General features: G+C 47.5%; 1 protein-coding gene and 1 long non-coding RNA gene across 4 annotated transcripts in view; one reads left to right on the top strand and one right to left on the bottom strand.

Annotated features, from left to right (window-relative positions):
• Positions 1-7060, bottom strand: part of NF2 (neurofibromin 2 (merlin)) — a 73614-nt gene extending 66554 nt beyond the window's left edge. For all 3 annotated transcript variants that reach the window (XM_010828743.1, XM_010828742.1, XM_010828744.1), the window contains exon 1: positions 6522-7060. In XM_010828743.1, the coding sequence (XP_010827045.1) occupies positions 6522-6635 (114 nt within the window). In that variant the 5' untranslated portion in view covers positions 6636-7060. The remainder of the gene's footprint in view (positions 1-6521) is intronic.
• Positions 7061-7382: 322 nt separating this feature from the next.
• LOC104980129 lies at positions 7383-14129 on the top strand. The gene is made up of 3 exons (XR_824232.1): positions 7383-7495; positions 9908-10151; positions 13953-14129. It is a non-coding gene; the product is annotated as an uncharacterized LOC104980129 (long non-coding RNA).
• The last annotated feature ends 2864 nt before the right edge of the window (positions 14130-16993 follow it).

Here is a 16993-nt window from a genome sequence, read left to right as displayed (position 1 = left end):
AATTTTGAGCATTACTTTACTAGCGTGTGAGATGAGCACAATTGTGCGGTAGTTTGAGCATTCTTTGGCATTGCCTTTCTTTGGGATTGGAATGAAAACTGACCTTTTCCAGTCCTGTGGCCACTGCTGAGTCTTCCAAATTTGCTGGCATATTGAGTGCAGCACTTTCACAGCATTATCTTTCAGGATTTAACTTCAATCAGGGGTCAGTAAACTATGGCTCATATGACAAGTCCAACTCACTGCCTGTTTCTGTGCAGTCTGAGAGCTAAGAATGAGTTTTACATTTTTAAGTGACTGAAAAAAAAAGTAATAACATTTCTTCACTTGTGAAAATTATATGAAACGAAAATCTCAATGTCCATAAAGAAAATTTTACTGGAAAAAAGCCATATCCATTATTTTTCATTTCAAGAAAGGCTGCTTTTTTTTTTTTCTTCCCCCACCACGCTGCTCAGCATGGCACGCAGGATCTTAGTTCCCCAACCAGGGATCAAACCTGTGTCCCCTGCAGTGGAAGCTGGGAGTCTTAACCACTGGACCACCAGGGAAATCTCAGAGTATCAGTTTTACACTTCTTTTGTTATACTTATTCCTAAATATTTTATACTTAAAAATATATATTTATTTATTTGGCTGTACCTAGTCTTTGCCGTGGCATGTAGGATCTAGTTCCCTGACCATGGATGGAATCCGGGCCCCCTACACTGGGAGCATGATGTCTTAGCCACTGGACCACCAGGGAAGTCCCTATTTTATACTTTTTGATGCTATTATAAATAGCATTTCTTAATTTCATTTTCAGATTGTTCATTGCAGACATACAGAATTACATTTAATTTTTCAAATGCAGACTTCCCATATCATTTTTACTTTATTTTTCAATTAATTAATTTATTTGGCTACATTGGGTCTTAGTTGCAGCACGTGGGATCTTGTTGTGCCATGCATTTCTATGTTATAGGTCCAACAGTACATTATACACAAATAGCATTGTATATCATATACAACATTATACGATTGCATCTTACGTCACTTAAAAGGAGAAAGGAGAAAAATATATTTATGCTGTGTTTTATAATTCTTTAATTACCTTTAGGGGTGTTCCTTGATTTCTTTCATTTGGATTTGAATTACTATCTGGGGTCACTTGCTTTCATCCTGAAAAACTTCCTTTAATATTTCTTGTAAGGTGGGTCTCAAAACAACAAATTCTGGTTTTGTTTATCTGGAAAAGTCTTTATTTTAACTTTATTTTTGAAAGGTCCATTTCATTTATAGCCAGCTATGTTGGATATAGAATTCCTAGTTTATAAGCTTTTTTCTTTGAGTGCTTGGAACGTTATACCACTGCCTCTGCCCTCCCTAGCTTCTGCTGAGAAGTTAGCTGTTAATCTTACTGGGTTCCCTTAAGATTGCCACGTCGTTTTTCTCTTGCTGCTTTCAGGATCTTCTCCTTGTCTGACTTTCAGCATTTTTACCATGATGTGTCTGTGAATCTCTGTGTTTGTCCTTGGAAGTCACTGAGCTTCCTGAATATACTGGTTATTCTTTTTCAATTAATTTAGGAAGTTTCGGCCAATTTGGGGGGGATATTTTTTCTCACTCCTCTCCTTCTGGTAGTTGCATTACATATATGTTGATGCACTGAATGATCCTCACGTTTCTCTGAGGCTCAGGACATTTTTCTTCGTTCTTTTTCTCTTTACTCTTCAGCTTCCATAATCTCCAAAATCAATCTTCAAGTATACTAATTATTTCCTCTGCCAGTTGGAATGTACTTTGAGCCCCTCTAATTAATTTATTCCAGTCATTGTATTTCCCAACTCCAGAATCTTAATTTGGCTCTTTTCATAATTCCTATCTCTTTTATTGGGCTTCCCTGGTGGCTCAGTGGTAAAGAATCTGCCTGCAATGCAGGAGACCTGGGTTTGATCCCTGGGCCGGGAAGATCCCCTGGAGAAGGAAATGGCAACCCACTCCAGTATTCTTGCCTGGGAAATCCCATGGACAGAGGAGCCTGGTGGGCTACAGTCCACGGGGTCGCAAAAAGAGTCAGTCACAAATGAGCCACTAAACAAGAACAACAATCTATTAATATTCTCTAGTTGATGCAAAAATATCATTATAACTTTAATCATGTTTTCCTTTAGTTCTGTGAACATATTTATAGCAACTCTAGGGAGTGGTTCTCCACCCTCACCCTGGGCATGTTGTTATTTGCTTGCTGTTGAGTAACAGTCTGGACTGTTCTAGTGAAATCTATTTCCCTCTCATGGTGTTAAGGCCTATGTTGTTGCTCCTAAGGGAGCCATATCTTTGGGTTTGCCCAAAGTCACCAAAAACAAGACGGGGAGCTGACTGTGGCTCAGATCATGAACTCCTTATTGCCAAATTCAGACTGAAATTGAAGAAAGACCATTCAGGTATGACCTAAATCAAATCCCTTATGATTATACAGTAGAAGTGAGAAATAGATTTAAAGGACTAGATCTGATAGATAGAGTGCCTGGTGAACTATGGACAGAGGTTCGAGACATCGTACAGGAGACAGGGATCAAGACCATCCCCAAGGAAAAGAAATACAAAAAAGCAAAATGGCTGTCTGAAGGGGCCTTACAAAGAGCTGTGAAAAGAAGAGAAGCGAAAAGCAAAGGAGAAAAGGAAAGATATAAGCATCTGAATACAGGGTTCCAAAGAATATCAAGGAGAGATAAGAAAGTCTTCCTCAGCGATCAATGCAAAGAAATAGAGGAAAACAACAGAATGGGAAAGACTAGAGATCTCTTCAAGAAAATTAGAGCTACCAAGGGGACATTTCATGCAAAGATGGGCTCGATAAAGGACAGAAATAGTATGGACCTAACAGAAGCAGAAGATATCAAGAAGAGGTGGCAAGAATACACAGAAGAACTGTACAAAAAAGATCTTCACGACCCAGATAATCACGATGGTGTGATCACTCATCTAGAGCCAGACATCCTGGAATGTGAAGTCAAGTGGGCCTTAGAGAGCATCACTAGAACAAATCTAGTGGAGCTGATGGAATTCCAGTTGAGCTATTTCAAATCCTGAAAGATGATGCTGTGAAAGTGCTGCACTCAATATGCCAGCAAATTTGGAAGACTCAGCAGTGGCCACAGGACTGGAAAAGGTCAGTTTTCATTCCAATCCCAAAGAAAGGCAATGCCAAAGAATGCTCAACTATCACACAATTGCACTCATCTCACACGCTAGTAAAGTAATGCTCAAAATTCTCCAGGCCAGGCTTCAGCAATATGTGAATCGTGAACTTCCTGATGTTCAAGCTGGTTTTAGAAAAGGCAGAGGAACCAGAGATCAAATTGCCAACATCCACTGGATCATGGAAAAAGCAAGAGAGTTCCAGAAAAACATCTATTTCTGCTTTATTGACTATGCCAAAGCCTTTTTGACTGTGTGGATCACAATAAACTGTGGAAAATTCTGAAAGAGATGGGAATACCAGACCACCTGACCTGCCTCTTGAGAAACCTATAAGCAGGTCAGGAAGCAACAGTTAGAACTGGACATGGAATAACAGACTGGTTCCAGATAGGAAAGGGAGTACGTCAAGGCTGTATATTGTCACCCTGCTTATTTAATTTATATGCAGAGTACATCATGAGAAATGCCGGACTGGAAGAAACACAAGCTGGAATCAAGACTGCCGGGAGAAATATCAATAACCTCAGATATGCAGATGACACCACCATTATGGCAGAAAGTGAAGAGGAACTCAAAAGCCCCTTGATGAAAGTGAAAGAGGAGAGTGAAAAAGTTGGCTTAAAGCTCAACATTCAGAAAACAAAGATAATGGCATCCGGTCCCATCACTTCATGGGAAATAGATGGGGAAACAGTGGAAACAGTGTCAGACTTTATTTCTGGGGGCTCCAAAATCACTGCAGATGGTAACTGCAGCCATGAAATTAAAAGATGCTTACTCCTTGGAAGGAAAGTTATGACCAATCTAGATAGCATATTCAAAAGCAGAGACATTACTTTGCCAACAAAGGTCCGTCTAGTCAAGGCTATGGTTTTTCCAGTGGTCATGTATGGATGTGAGAGTTGGACAGTGAAGACAGCCGAGTGCCGAATTATTGATGCTTTTGAACTGTGGTGTTGGAGAAGACTCTTGAGAGTCCCTTGGACTGCAAGGAGATCCAACCAGTCCAACCTAAAGGAGATCAGCCCTGGGATTTCTTTGGAGGAAATGATGCTGAAGCTGAAACTCCAGTACTTTGGCCACCTCATGCGAAGAGTTGACTCATTGGAAAAGACCCTGATGTGGGAGGGACTGGGGGCAGGAGGAGAAGGGGGCGACAGAGGATGAGATGGCTGGATGGCATCACCGACTCGATGGACACGAGTTTGGGTAAACTCCGGGAGTTGGTGATGGACAGGGAGGCCTGGCGTGCTGAGATTCATAGGGTCACAAAGAGACGGACACAACTGAGCGAATAAACTGAACTGAACTGAACTGAAAGTCACCCATGATGACATGGTCTTAGTAGGACACTCTTCCTCTCTTTCCCTGATCATACCCAACTGTTGAAAGTGAAAGTGTTAGTGGATGTCCAACTCTTTATGACCCCTAGGACCACCAGGGTCCTCTGTTAATGAGATTCTCCAGGCAAGAATACTGGACTGGGTAGCCATTCCCTTCTCCAGGATACCTTCCAATCCTGGGATCAAATCCAGGTCTCACTCACTGCAAGCAGATTCTTTACCATCTGAGTCACCAGGGAAGCACCCAACTGTTACACTCCACTATTGTGATATATTGCTGTATTATTTCCAACAATATCCTAGAGCATAACTTGTTCTACAAAGTAATCCAATCAAAAAGTGGCTCTTCTGAAAGAACCATTTCTGAGATATTTTTTTTTTCCTGACGAGGAGGGCTCTTTCCATCTGTCTTACTGTCCTGCAAACTAGCTGCCTACAGTAGTATCTTCATTAAATCCACAGATCTCCTTCCAATTGCCTTTCACCAAAACCTTCGCAGTTCTGGAGAGCACCCTTAGGCGTAAATTTCTCCAGTCTCTACTGCAAATAGGACTTCCCTGATGGCTCAGAGGGTAAAGCGTCTGTCTGCAATGCAGGAGACCCGGGTTCGATCCCTGGGTCAGGAAGATCCCCTGGAGAAGGAGATGGCACCCCACTCCAGTACTATTGCCTGGAAAATCCCATGGACGGAGGAGCCTGGTAGGCTACCATGGGGTCGCAGAGTCAGACCTGATTTTCACTACTGCAAATGAAGTCAATGCTTTTGGGAAGAGATTAGAAGCTAAGAGTTTTAAAGCCTGCTTCTCCCTCCAGGCAAAACTCTGAGCTCTAGTATAGAAGTTGGGGTGGGGCTGGGGTGGGGTGTTGTGGGGGGTGGGGGTGGGGTGGGGGTATTAGTTTGAAGTCGTCTCAGTTTGTCTCTCTGGGTTGGTACCACCCATCTCACAAACTGAGGGTGGGGATAGAACCACTGGGAATCCAGTGTTCTTGGTAAGCAACGCCCAGAGTACACAGGACTGAGCCTCAGTATCAAGCAGCCTCGGGCAGGAGAAGCCCTAAAGTAATGGTCCTTCTCGGAAGAAAGCTGTCCGACTGGGAGCTAGGGAGGGGAGGGAGCCCAGTGTCCTGGGTTGCAGCTGTCCAGAGCTGAAAGCAGGAGGGTGGCAGTGGTCTTGGTTCAAATATTAATACCGCAAACTCCTGGGACTTTCCCTGTGATCCAATGGTTAAGACTGCTCTTCCACTGCAGGGGGCGTGGATTCCCGGTTGGGGAACTAAGATAAGGCATGCCTCGCGGCCAAAACAAAAATAAATACCAAACTCTTGCCTTTCTTACCGAATTTTCATAGATTTTCTTGAGTAGATGTTTTTTCACCTGCTTGCCCTTAGGACAGTTTCCAGAGGGGTTAAACTGAGTTGTTTGGAGAATTAAGTGAATGAATGTCAGACACTTAAGTATTCAATAAATGATACCTATTACAGGACAGAAACTGTATGGAAAGTTTAAGATACCATCACTTTCCTCAAAGAATTTTCTCTAGAAAAGTTAGGCTGTGAAAAAGAGAAACAACATAGACTTTCCCAACGAGATGCAACTTTTAACACCTATGATTTATTATATATCATCTTATAAAGTTGAAACTCTAAAGAGCCGGAGCTTAAGCGTGACACTGAGAACTAGAATTCGCTACCACGGATGCTTTAGACTTATGCAGTAACAATGAATGAAACCTTCAGGAAGTGCTTCCAAACCCGAAAGCCCCATTGAAAAAAAGCAGTAATTATCTTTAACGTGAGGATTTGGGCCTAGATGGCCCCTTCCGGACCTGGCCGACTCTATCTTTGCCCAGAGATGATATAAACAGAATCCCGAAGCTTCCACCTTGACTGTCACCGCGGCAAGGGCGCCCGAGTCGGTGCCGGACCCAAACCAGGGCCGGATCCCAAAGGGCTCCCCTTCGCCGCAGCCCGTCCGGGCTGCAGGAGACTTACCTCGCAATTGAACTCCATCTCCGCGTCCATGGTGACGATCCGCACGGTGAATGTCTTAGGCTGCTTCCTCTTGAGCGAGCTGAAGCTCATTCGGGAAGCGATGGCCCCGGCCATGGCGCGGGACTTAGGTGCAGGACCCTCGCGCCCCGAAGCCTGCGCTCGGGACCTTTTAGCCTCCCTGGAGGAGGCGCACAGGCCTCAGGGCCACCATGGTGGCCGGCCGGCCGGCCCGAGAGCTGTCTGAGCGGCGCGGGCCCCCAGCGGCCAGCATGGGCCGCGAGGACCCTGCCCAGGAACGGAAAGGGGAGTCCCGGAGGCGGACTCTGACGGCCCCGGGCAAGGATCGAGATTGGGGACCGACGGGGAGGGCACGGCCCGGCTCTCCGGGACTCGGGCCGGGGACGTTGGGAACGCCCGCGGACGGGGCCCCTAGACGGCGGCTGCCCAGAGCCCGCGCGCCTCTCAGCGGCCGACGGAGGTCTCAGGGCCGCGCTGCAGCCGGGCGCGCACGTGCGCGCGTGGCTGTCACCGTCCTCGCTCCGCGCGCCCGCGGGAAGCGTCCCCTCCCCGCAGCCCTCGGCCTGCTCCCCGCCCCGCCCTCGGGCCCCCAAGATCACTACACACGACGCAACCAAACCAGGCTGCTGCCGCCGGATACCGCGGTTGGCTGAGCGCTCCGAAGGAGACGGGACTTTCCTGCGGTGTCCCACCCTCTTCAGCATCACTTCACCAATCGGAAGTTCAGATCTAAACTGGAGGCACGGGCCTGGGCTCGCCGTTGAGTGGCTGCGGTGGCAGTCACTCCGAACGCTTTTGTTTTCTAAGGGGTACGCCTACTCTAGCAAGACTGGTTGAGGTGTCTGAGCCCCGCCGACCCTTTCCCGGGGAAACACGTAGAGGCTGGTACCCGGGCGCGGGAGACGCTCACCCCCTGTTCCCGTGAAGGACTGCCCTTCGGAACAAGTCGGCGCCAGGTGTGGCGCCCCAGGGGATCATGTTTCGGACACCGGGTGGATAAGCCTGTTGAACACTTAAAATTAGTTACGTGTGCTGACCTCTGTGATTCTCAAACTCAAATCACTTGTGGAGGCCGTTTAGGTAGCCAGCACTTACCGCCCTCCACCTCCACTTACCTTTTGCTTCTTTTTAGGGAGAAATTCTAATTATTACCGAGGGTTATTGTTGTTCTTCAGTCGCTAAGTCGTATCGGAGTCTTTGAGATCCCAAGGAGGGAGGTGGGTAATAATTGTACCTACCCCACGGGATTGTTGAGGCGTATAAAGCTTTAGGACGTGGCTGGTCATTTTAGGTCGAATCCTATGAAATTGCTCTTTTTGTAGATACTTTCCCCACCCCCTCCACCCCGCCCCATGAAAGTATTCTGGGGGAATTCCCTGGCAGTCTAGTGGTTAGGATTATGGGCTTTCACTGTGGGAGTTCAGTACCTGGTCAGGGAACTAATATCCTGCAGGCTGCTGGGGCGTAGCCAAACAAAAGGAAAGAAGAAAGCATTTTTCATTTTTTACTCTGTGATTTCCAGTTTTGGACCATAAACATATGTTTTACTGTCATCAAGAGTTATATGGATGTGTGTGTGTGTGTGAGAGAGAGAGAGATGGGGGAATATAGTTTTCTTTATTTAAAACAGTGTTCAATTTTAAATGAGACTTAATGGTTGAATACCTGAATGGCTGAACGAAACACATTGCACAAATGGTAGCCGTTAGCATCACCCCCTCCTACAGGTGAAGAAACAGAAAGTCAGCATGACAGAGTTACTTGCTGGCTATTATACACATAGTGAGAGGCAAAGCTGAGCTGGGACCCACCAGAGGCTGCTGGTCTTTTACTCTGCTCTCCTCCCCTGGTTGTTCAGGCGCTAAGTCGTGTCCAACTCTGCGACCCATGGACTGCAGCACACCAGGCTTCCCTGTCCTTCACCATGTCCTAGAATTTGCTCAAATTCACATCCCTTGAGTCAGTGATGCCATCCATCTCATCCTCTGCTGCCTCCTCCTCCTGCCCTCAACCTTTCCCAGCATCAGGGTCTTTTCCAATAAGTTGGCTGTTCGCATCAGATGGCCACAGTATTGGTGCTTCAGCATCAGTTTTCCCAATGACTATTCAGGGTCAATTTCTTTTAGGATTGACTGGTTTGACCTCCTTGCTGTCCAAGGGACTGACTCTCAGGAGTCTTCTCCAGCACCACAGCTCTAAAGCATCAGTTCTTCGGCACTCAGCTTTCTTTATGGTCCAAGTCTGACATCTGTGCGTGACTCCTGGAAAAACCATTGGTGGCTTCTAAATTGCCTGTTTCAGCCCTGAGATGGTGAACTACAGTTCTAGAGCACTTAGCGGAGGCTGTTGCTCTAACTATACTAATAGCATAAATTTGCTCTTCCCTGTGGGCCCCTGTGGTGCCTGTGAAGCACCTGCCAGGCCACAGGAATCATTGGCTGGCACACCCGGCAAGGCTGCCAGGCTGCTTTGGGGGAACTTTATGTCCTGCCAACTGCTAGCAAATTTTCCCCACCGAACTGATTGTTTAGGGCGCTGTGGACTCAGCGTGGGAGTGTCTTTATTTTCATTGCTTTGGTTCATCCCTGTTGGTGGGAAACCCAGGCTGGATTCTCCCATAGGCTCCCCATAGGGCCGACTAATCAGGGCTTTAACCCAGGGCCAAGATTGCTGGCAGAAAATAAGTGACTTTGGGAACCCACCGAGAAGTAGCATGAGGAGGTAGATCAGAGAGCAGGGACTAAAGATGACAGTGATGGCCAGTAATAGCTTATTTTTATGGAAGGCGTACTAGGAGCTAAGTGCTGGGCTAATTGGCCAAACATGTAGTTGAGATTCCTGGGGGACCTCCAGGCAGATGTGTGGGTCTGGACCTCAGAAGGGAGGCCAGGGCCATGAGTCAAAATAGATGTGGTAGAATATTATGCTGGCATTAAAAGTGCTGTTCACAAAGAATAAATAGAGACAGTAATAGCAGGTAGCAGATAAGGTTTTGAGAAGGAAAAACTTAGGTAGGGCTCACTAAGAAAGACCTGACATACAGACACCAGTTACTAAATATCTGTTGGATGAATAAGGGACGGACATGAGGAAATACAGTCTCAAACTATGGGAACAATGTTAATAGCTGCCATATATTTAAGTGCTTACATAAGGTACTTTGCAAAGTGCTATGAATTCTTTACTTCTGATCTTTATCAAAACCCAGCTTGGTAGGTATATGTCCCTTGTTTATATGTAGGGAAACTGCATAAGGGTGAAATGAAGTAATTTACCCCAAAGCATGATTGGTAGATTTGCAATGTGCATATAGGACTGTTTTAATCCAGATCTCACCTGACTTACATTTTGTTCCTTCATTCTTTCAGAAGATCAGTGGTGTTCCAAGTGACATCTTTTCCCTCCAAGAGGGCATTTGGCAGTGTCTGGAGATTTTTTTTTTCGGCTGTGACAACCAGGAGGTGCCGACTGTCCCCTATATGGGAAGGTCAAGGTTGTGTGACCTGGGACCTAAGACTTCTGAGGTCATAGCTGGGATGTTCCAACCTGCCTCCCTGAAGCACTGAGCCTGGATGAAAGCATCTGCAGATAACAGCTCCTACCTGAATAAGGGTGAGTAAGAGCCTATGAGGCCTCAGGACCCTTGTAGAGAGCTCAGTGGTGCTCTGTCTCTTCATTTTGGGCCTGGGCTTGAAGATCCTTGAATTTGCCCAGGCTGTCACCTGCAGTGTTGGAAGCAAGCCGACCTGAGTAGGAATTTCTACCTTACCTTGACCCTGGGCATAATTTAGCTTCTCTGAGCCTCAGTTACCCCATCTGTAAAAATGGGCATAATAATAATATGACATGTTTAAAAGCCCCTCTTAAATGCAAATTAATATGTATTGAGTGCCCTCTGTGTCTAACGTGCTGTGTAACCTTGAAAAGGTCTTTACCATTTCTGCACCTCCATTTTATCCACACTTAAAATGGGGAGAATAAGGGGACTTACCAGTGGTTCAGTGGTTAAGAATCTGCCTTGCAATGCAGGGGAAGTGGGTTCAATCCCTGGCTGGGCAACTAAGATCCCACAGGCCACGGGCAACTGAGCCCACACGCCACAACTATTGAGCCTGTGTGTCCTGGAGCCTACATCAGCTAAGACCCAACATAGCCAAATAAATAAATAATTTTTTATTTTTTAATGAGGAGAATAGGAAATGGGATTGCAAATAGCAAAGCCTCACAGCACACATAAGTGGAACTTTAACTGGGGTTCATTTTTGTATGCATGCATTTGGTTTAATTCTCATGATTATGTAGGTTATTATGCCCATTTGACTGTTAAGAAAACAGAGGGACCCAAAGCTGAGTGATTGGCCAAAGACTACACAACCAAATAGAGAAACAACCTGGATCCCAAACCCAGGTTTTTAGCCTGGGCCCATAGACTTCCAAGGACAGCGTGCTGCAGGTTACATGGGGTCCTGTCTACAGCAGGCGCTGAAAAGCGACCGCCTAAAATTCATGCTTCTGCTTATTCATACTTATGCATGTGAATGTGTTCACCAACCTGGAAGCCCCCTAAACCCCACCCATACTTTTGGGATTTTTATGGAGGCTTCCTCATGTAGGCATGATCCATTATCAGCTCAGTTTCCAGCTTTCTTCCCCTTCGAGGAGGATGTGGGCTGGAAAAGCTAAAAGCTTCATACTTCTAACGATGGCTTAATCTTTCTAGTCTAGCCCCCGTTCAGGGGGCTTCCTGGTGGCTCAGTGGTAAAGAATCTGCCTGCAATGCAGGAGACCCAGGTTCAATTCCTGGGTGAGGAAGATACCCTGGAGAAGGAAATGACAACCCACTCCAGTATTCTTGCCTGGAAAATCCCATGGACGGAGGAGACTGGTGGGCTGCAGTCCATGGGGTTGCAAAGAGTCGGACATGACTTAGCAACTAAACAACAGCAACCACCCCATGCAGGAGCCCACAAAGCATTACCTCATTAGAGCAAAAGATGTTCCCATCACCCAGGCAGTTCCCAGTGATTTAGAGGCTCTGTGTCAGAAACCAGGGTCCAAGACCAAATATGTGAACAGGAAGGGCTCCTGGTGCTTTTATCACTTAGGAAATTACAAGAGCTTTAGGAGCTCAGTGCTGGGAACTGGAGGCAGAGACTAAAGATTTTCTGTTATTTCACAGGACACAATTCAACCCATAACATTCCCCTTCTAGGGGTGGGCTCCAGGAGCTGTATATATGCCAGGATATCTGGGGAGGTCCAGGGAAGTCACATTTTTCAGGAAGGATGCCTTCTATAAGCTTCACATGATTCAAAATGTTGTATTCAAAAACTCATGTTTCCCCATAGGAATGAATGTGAAGGAGGCAATAAAACGCGCACACATACAGCTCGTGAATCAACAGCCCATCTTACCATATTTTTGCTTTTATAAAAAAATTTATTGTGTATTTGGCTGCACCAGGTCTTAGTTGTGGCACGTGGGATCTTTAGTTACAGCTTGTGAATTCTTAGTCGTGGCGTGTAGCATCCAGTTCCCTGACCAGGGATTGAGCACGGGGCCCCTGCATTGGGAGCTCAGAGTCTTAGCCACTGGACCACCAGGGAAGTCCCCCACATTTTTGCTTTGTATCTTTGCAGCATTATCTCTACCTGTGGACACTGTCCTACATTTACAGCAGCACCTGTCACAGAGCTGGTTCAGTCTTCTCTGTGCTGTTTTATTACATCCGATAGCTGCTCCAAACTATTGATTTGGGGGCGTGATTTTCAGCATTGGCGTACCTACTTTGTGAGTGATGTTGTCAAATGACATTTTTATAGCTTTTTAAAGTGGGTTTATAATGACAGTGAACGGCAGAATAATAGCTCAGTGCACAAAAAGCAGTCGCTGGAGTCCAAAGCACACTAACAATGGTGTGCTTTGCTCCGAATTGACACAGAATGTGGTTGCTTCTCAGCGCTGCCCGGTGACAGCAGAGTGAACGCAGTTTATCATTCATTCCACGCTAACAGCCTTGAAATGGTTTGGTATTTAACAAGTGAAAATGTTTTCTTTCTCTGGCATTTGTATGATTTCCAATATGTATACATGGAATGGCACTTTGATCGTGTTTTTATGTGGCACTATGTCAAAGTCCCATAATTCATGTCTGCATATGACTTATCCTGCAGAAAGGCTGGGACTTGGCAGTGGGGCTCATGCCCGAGCTGAGACATAAAAGCGTTCTTGTCCTGTCGCTCCTGTTTGGGGGTCTCATGGCTGGAGGATGCAATTCTCAGAGAGCAGTCGGGCCCGGGCATGAAAGCCCATCAATAAGGAGATGGTGACACTGCCACAGCTGGCTGCTTTGTCTCTCTGCTCTTCTGCAGCCCGCTCCATGATGATCTATTTGTCCCAGGGAATAGACGATGGCAGGTTTGTCCATATTTTACACTTATGAACCTGCCTGCTCCTTTTTGCTCCATCTGTCTTTGTCCCTGGTTCCTGTCTTTTCATTTCACAGACTGGGCAGCAGGGCTTGGCAACGAGTTATGAAGGTAGATTCCATGAGGATGGCTTTGGGAAAGGAGGGAGGGAGGGAGAAAAAATGGGTCAGCTCCCTGCCAAGAGGGGAGGATGAACAGGTTCAGGAGAAGGAGATGTCACAGACTCTGGTGGGCGGGTGGGGACCTCGGAGAGGTAGGGGAGGGAAAGACCCTAGGACAGAAAAAACAGTGATGCTGGGGAAATGTGCTCATAGAAGATGGCTTGGACGTCTGAGTCCAATCCCAGTAATTAAGCTGGGCCCAGTGCACAACCTAACTGTAGGAGCCAGCTGCCAAGAATCTTTTTTTTCTTTAATTTCTGGATGCCCTGGGTCTTCATTGCTATGTGTGGGCTTTCTCTGCGTGTGGTGAGCGGGTGCTGCCCTCTAGTAGCACACCGTGGGTTTCTCACTTCGGTGGCTTCTCTGTTGGCATGCAGGCCCTAGAGCACACGGGATTCAGTGGTTGTAGTGCACGGGCTTAGTTGCTCCTCTGCCTGTGGGATCTTCCCGTACCAGGAAGGGATCAAACCTCTCCATATCCCCTGCATTGCAAGACAGATTGATTCTTAACCACTGGACCACCAGGGAAGATTCCTCCCAAGAATCTTACATGTTGGTATTGACATCCTTGTAAGGCCCCCTCCCACACTGAGCAGGGCTGACCTGTGTCACCAAAGAGATATTCAGAAATGACAGGATATGATTTCGAAGGTCAATTCACAAAGTCCTTGAAGGTTCCCTCTTACTCTCTCCTGGATCACTCACTCTGGGGGAAGTCACCTGCCATGTGGTGAAGACACCCACACAGCACTTGGAAAGGCCCATGTGGCAAAGAACTGAGGTCGCTGGCCAAGAGCCCCCAACAACCAGCGCTGACTTGCTAGGTGTGTGAGCGGCCCACCTCGGAAGCAGATCCCACAGCCTCCATCAGGCCTTCAGATGACCACAGCCTAAGCCAACATCTTGACTGCAATGTGGTGAAAGACCCTGAGCCAGAAGAAGCCCAGCCAGCCACTCATTCGTGAATTCCTGACCCATTTGGAACCGTGTGAGCTCATAAATGTTCATTGTTTCAAGGTGCTAAATTTTGGGATAATTTATTCCACAGTAATTGGAAATGGTCTAATTATATTACTCCTTACTTGCAGAATTGTCTTCCAACATCCATCTGGTTTACTGCCCAGTCCATGGGGCAGGGACCCATTCCCACCAGGTGCCGAATTAACAGGCATTGCATGTCACTGAGTGCCATGCAGTCAGCTCCCCTGCCCTGCTCCTTCCAGCAGAGTCAATGGGGTTAGTTAAGTGAGGGAAAGATTCTGGGGGTGGAGTGGATGTGTGAGCCAGGGAGAGGGGAAGAGCCACGGTTAGGATGATCATACGTCCCAATTTGCCCAGGATAGAGGGGTTTCCTGGGATAGGGGACATTTAGTGTCCAAACGGGGACAGTCTGGGATAAACTGGAGTGAGCTGGTCTCCCTAGCTGGAGTGGGAATGGAGGTCTCAAAGCTGCACTTCCAGTGAGCCGGCCAGACTGGTTCCCTTGGCCTGGATATGGAGACTCATCCATCTGATCTGGTCAGGGGTGAGAACGTGCTCGTGGAGGGCCTAGTTTGATCTTCCTATTCCACTCAAACAGAGGGAGATGGGAAGATGGCCTTACAAATGCCTAGACTAGGACTTCCCTGGTGGTCCGATGGTTAAGAATCTGTATGCCAGTGCAGGGGATAAGGCTTCGATCCTTGTTCCGGGAGGATCCCACCTGCTTTGGGGCAACTGAGCCCTCTCCCCCTAGAGCCTCTGCTCGGAGTCAAGAGAAGTGCCGGCAGTGAGAAGCCCGTGCACCGCGAATAGAGAGTAGCACCCGCTCACTGCAGCTAGAGAAAGCCTGCGTGCAGCAACAAAGACCCAGTGCAGTCAAAAATGAGTGGACCAGCAGGAGGAGGCTTTGGGCCAGCCCTTCCTCATTGTCCCCAGCAGAGATGGCCAGGAACGCCAAGAGTTTGCTGAGGACTCTCACACTAGACCTGGAGGATAAGCCCTTCCCTGGCCAGGGGTCCTTACTCCCCATGGCTTGATAACCAAATGACCAGTTAGTTGCTGTGCGGCCTCTGTTGTCACAGTCCAGTGATGGGTCACCAAGGCCATCCACTCCATTGTTAGAAAAGTGCTCCTTGTACTGAGTGAGAAGATGCCTCCACATCATCTCCAGCCTCTGATAACATCCGATCGTGCAGAACAGTCCGAACCCATTCCTTCCTGGAGGCCCTTTCACATACTGTGCACACACTGCTTCCTCTGCCCAAGGCTCTCCTTGCCCTGCTCCCTGCTGGCAGACTCTCTCTGCTGAACCTTTAAAGTGTTAGGCACTCAGTCATGTCTGACTCTTTGCGACCCCATGGACTGTAACCCTCCCAGCTCCTCTGTCCATGGGATTCTCCAGCAAGAATACTGGAATGGGTTGCCATTCCCTTCTCCAGGGGGTCTTCCCGACCCAGGAATCGAACCTGGTCTCCTGCATTGCAGGCAGAGCATTTAATGTCTGAGCCACCAGGGAAGCCCAGCCTAGGTCTAACACCAGGCCATCTGTGAGGCCCAGTGAGCTGTCACGCCCACCTCTCCACACCTGCCACACTTGGTTCCTCCACCGCAGGACACCAGTGACATGTTACTTGCTGCACCTCCATCTCCCCATCTGAGCTTTTCCTGAGTGACTGACTGTGTCTGGGAACACTTCAGTCATGGTCGCTTTTGGTTCTTCTGATAACCCAAGGAGCAACTGGGCTCAGCTGTGTGTTAACATAGAGTAACCTTCGGCCTTAGCTATAAAGCACCAGCGATACAATATCTTCCTTGCATTTATTCTGATGGTTCTGCCTGTGTATCACAGTTGATTTAGGTTTTTTGTTTATCATGATGATATACAGTATCCTTTTAAAATAAATCCTGCAAGGAATACGTATTCATTGTAGCAGCTTCAGAAAACACAAGGGGAAAAAAATAGTACAGGCCTCACTTCCTTATAGAAATTGTCATTGACCCTCAAAGTCTATATAGAACCTCACATTTTCTCTTTCCCCCTCCCCAATATAAGTCCTCATACCTCTCCATATTTTTTCATAGCCTGTATCACAATTGGCAAAAAATATTTTTGTGTATATTTTTCACTTTTTCAGCCAATATTTTTAGCATGTCAGGCAAGAGAGGGGAGAGGGGTTAGGTCTAAGGTCTCTGCCCCAGGGGGGTCAATACCAGTTTGATTTTGTCTCCCCAGCCAGGCCAGGCCTTAAATTCCAAGAGGGCTGCGGGCTTGTCGTTCTGGCCACGTTTGGCGTCTCAGGGCTCAGCACATGGTCTAGCCACGTGGATTCAACATTTGCTGAAGGAATCACAAAATTAAAGCCTGCCAGGGCACTCCTCCACCCCAAGCATATTGGGAGGGCACTACCATCAGCCTCAGCCTCAGTGAGTGGACAGTCTTTTGGGGGGGGTGTGTATGCACATATTCTCTGGAAGTTATTAGGCTCCTGCTGCCCCCCCCCATAGGGTCTGCAGGCCCTCTGCTCCCACTGAGGTCTGTGACCTGGGGGACCGTGGGCTGGGAGAGGACTAGTTTGGAAGTTAGGCACAAGACCTGGGCAGAGCAGGAGAAGGGCATGGAGCTCCAGGAGGCCCAGGCAGAGATGGTAGAGGGGGATGGAAAGGGAAAAGGAGATGATGGAGAGAAAGTGTCCCTGCAACCCAGAGCCTTGTCCATCTGTCTTGTTAGGGGGTTTGTTCCTTTCAGACTATGATAAACGGTACCTGTGCCCCAGCCCCGCAGGAAGGCACAGGCGCACAGAACTGTATACCATTTCAAGCGGGATTACTGACCCTCTGCCACTCACCCTGGAGGGCCCCTTTAAGAACCCCTGGTGTTATTGTT

Source organism: Bison bison, unplaced genomic scaffold (genome assembly GCF_000754665.1).
Source record: "Bison bison bison isolate TAMUID 2011002044 unplaced genomic scaffold, Bison_UMD1.0 scf7180017864495, whole genome shotgun sequence".
NCBI classification, from domain to species: Eukaryota; Metazoa; Chordata; class Mammalia; order Artiodactyla; family Bovidae; genus Bison; species Bison bison.
Note: the sequence above shows the minus strand (reverse complement) of the source record. Positions and strands in the feature narration are given on the sequence as shown.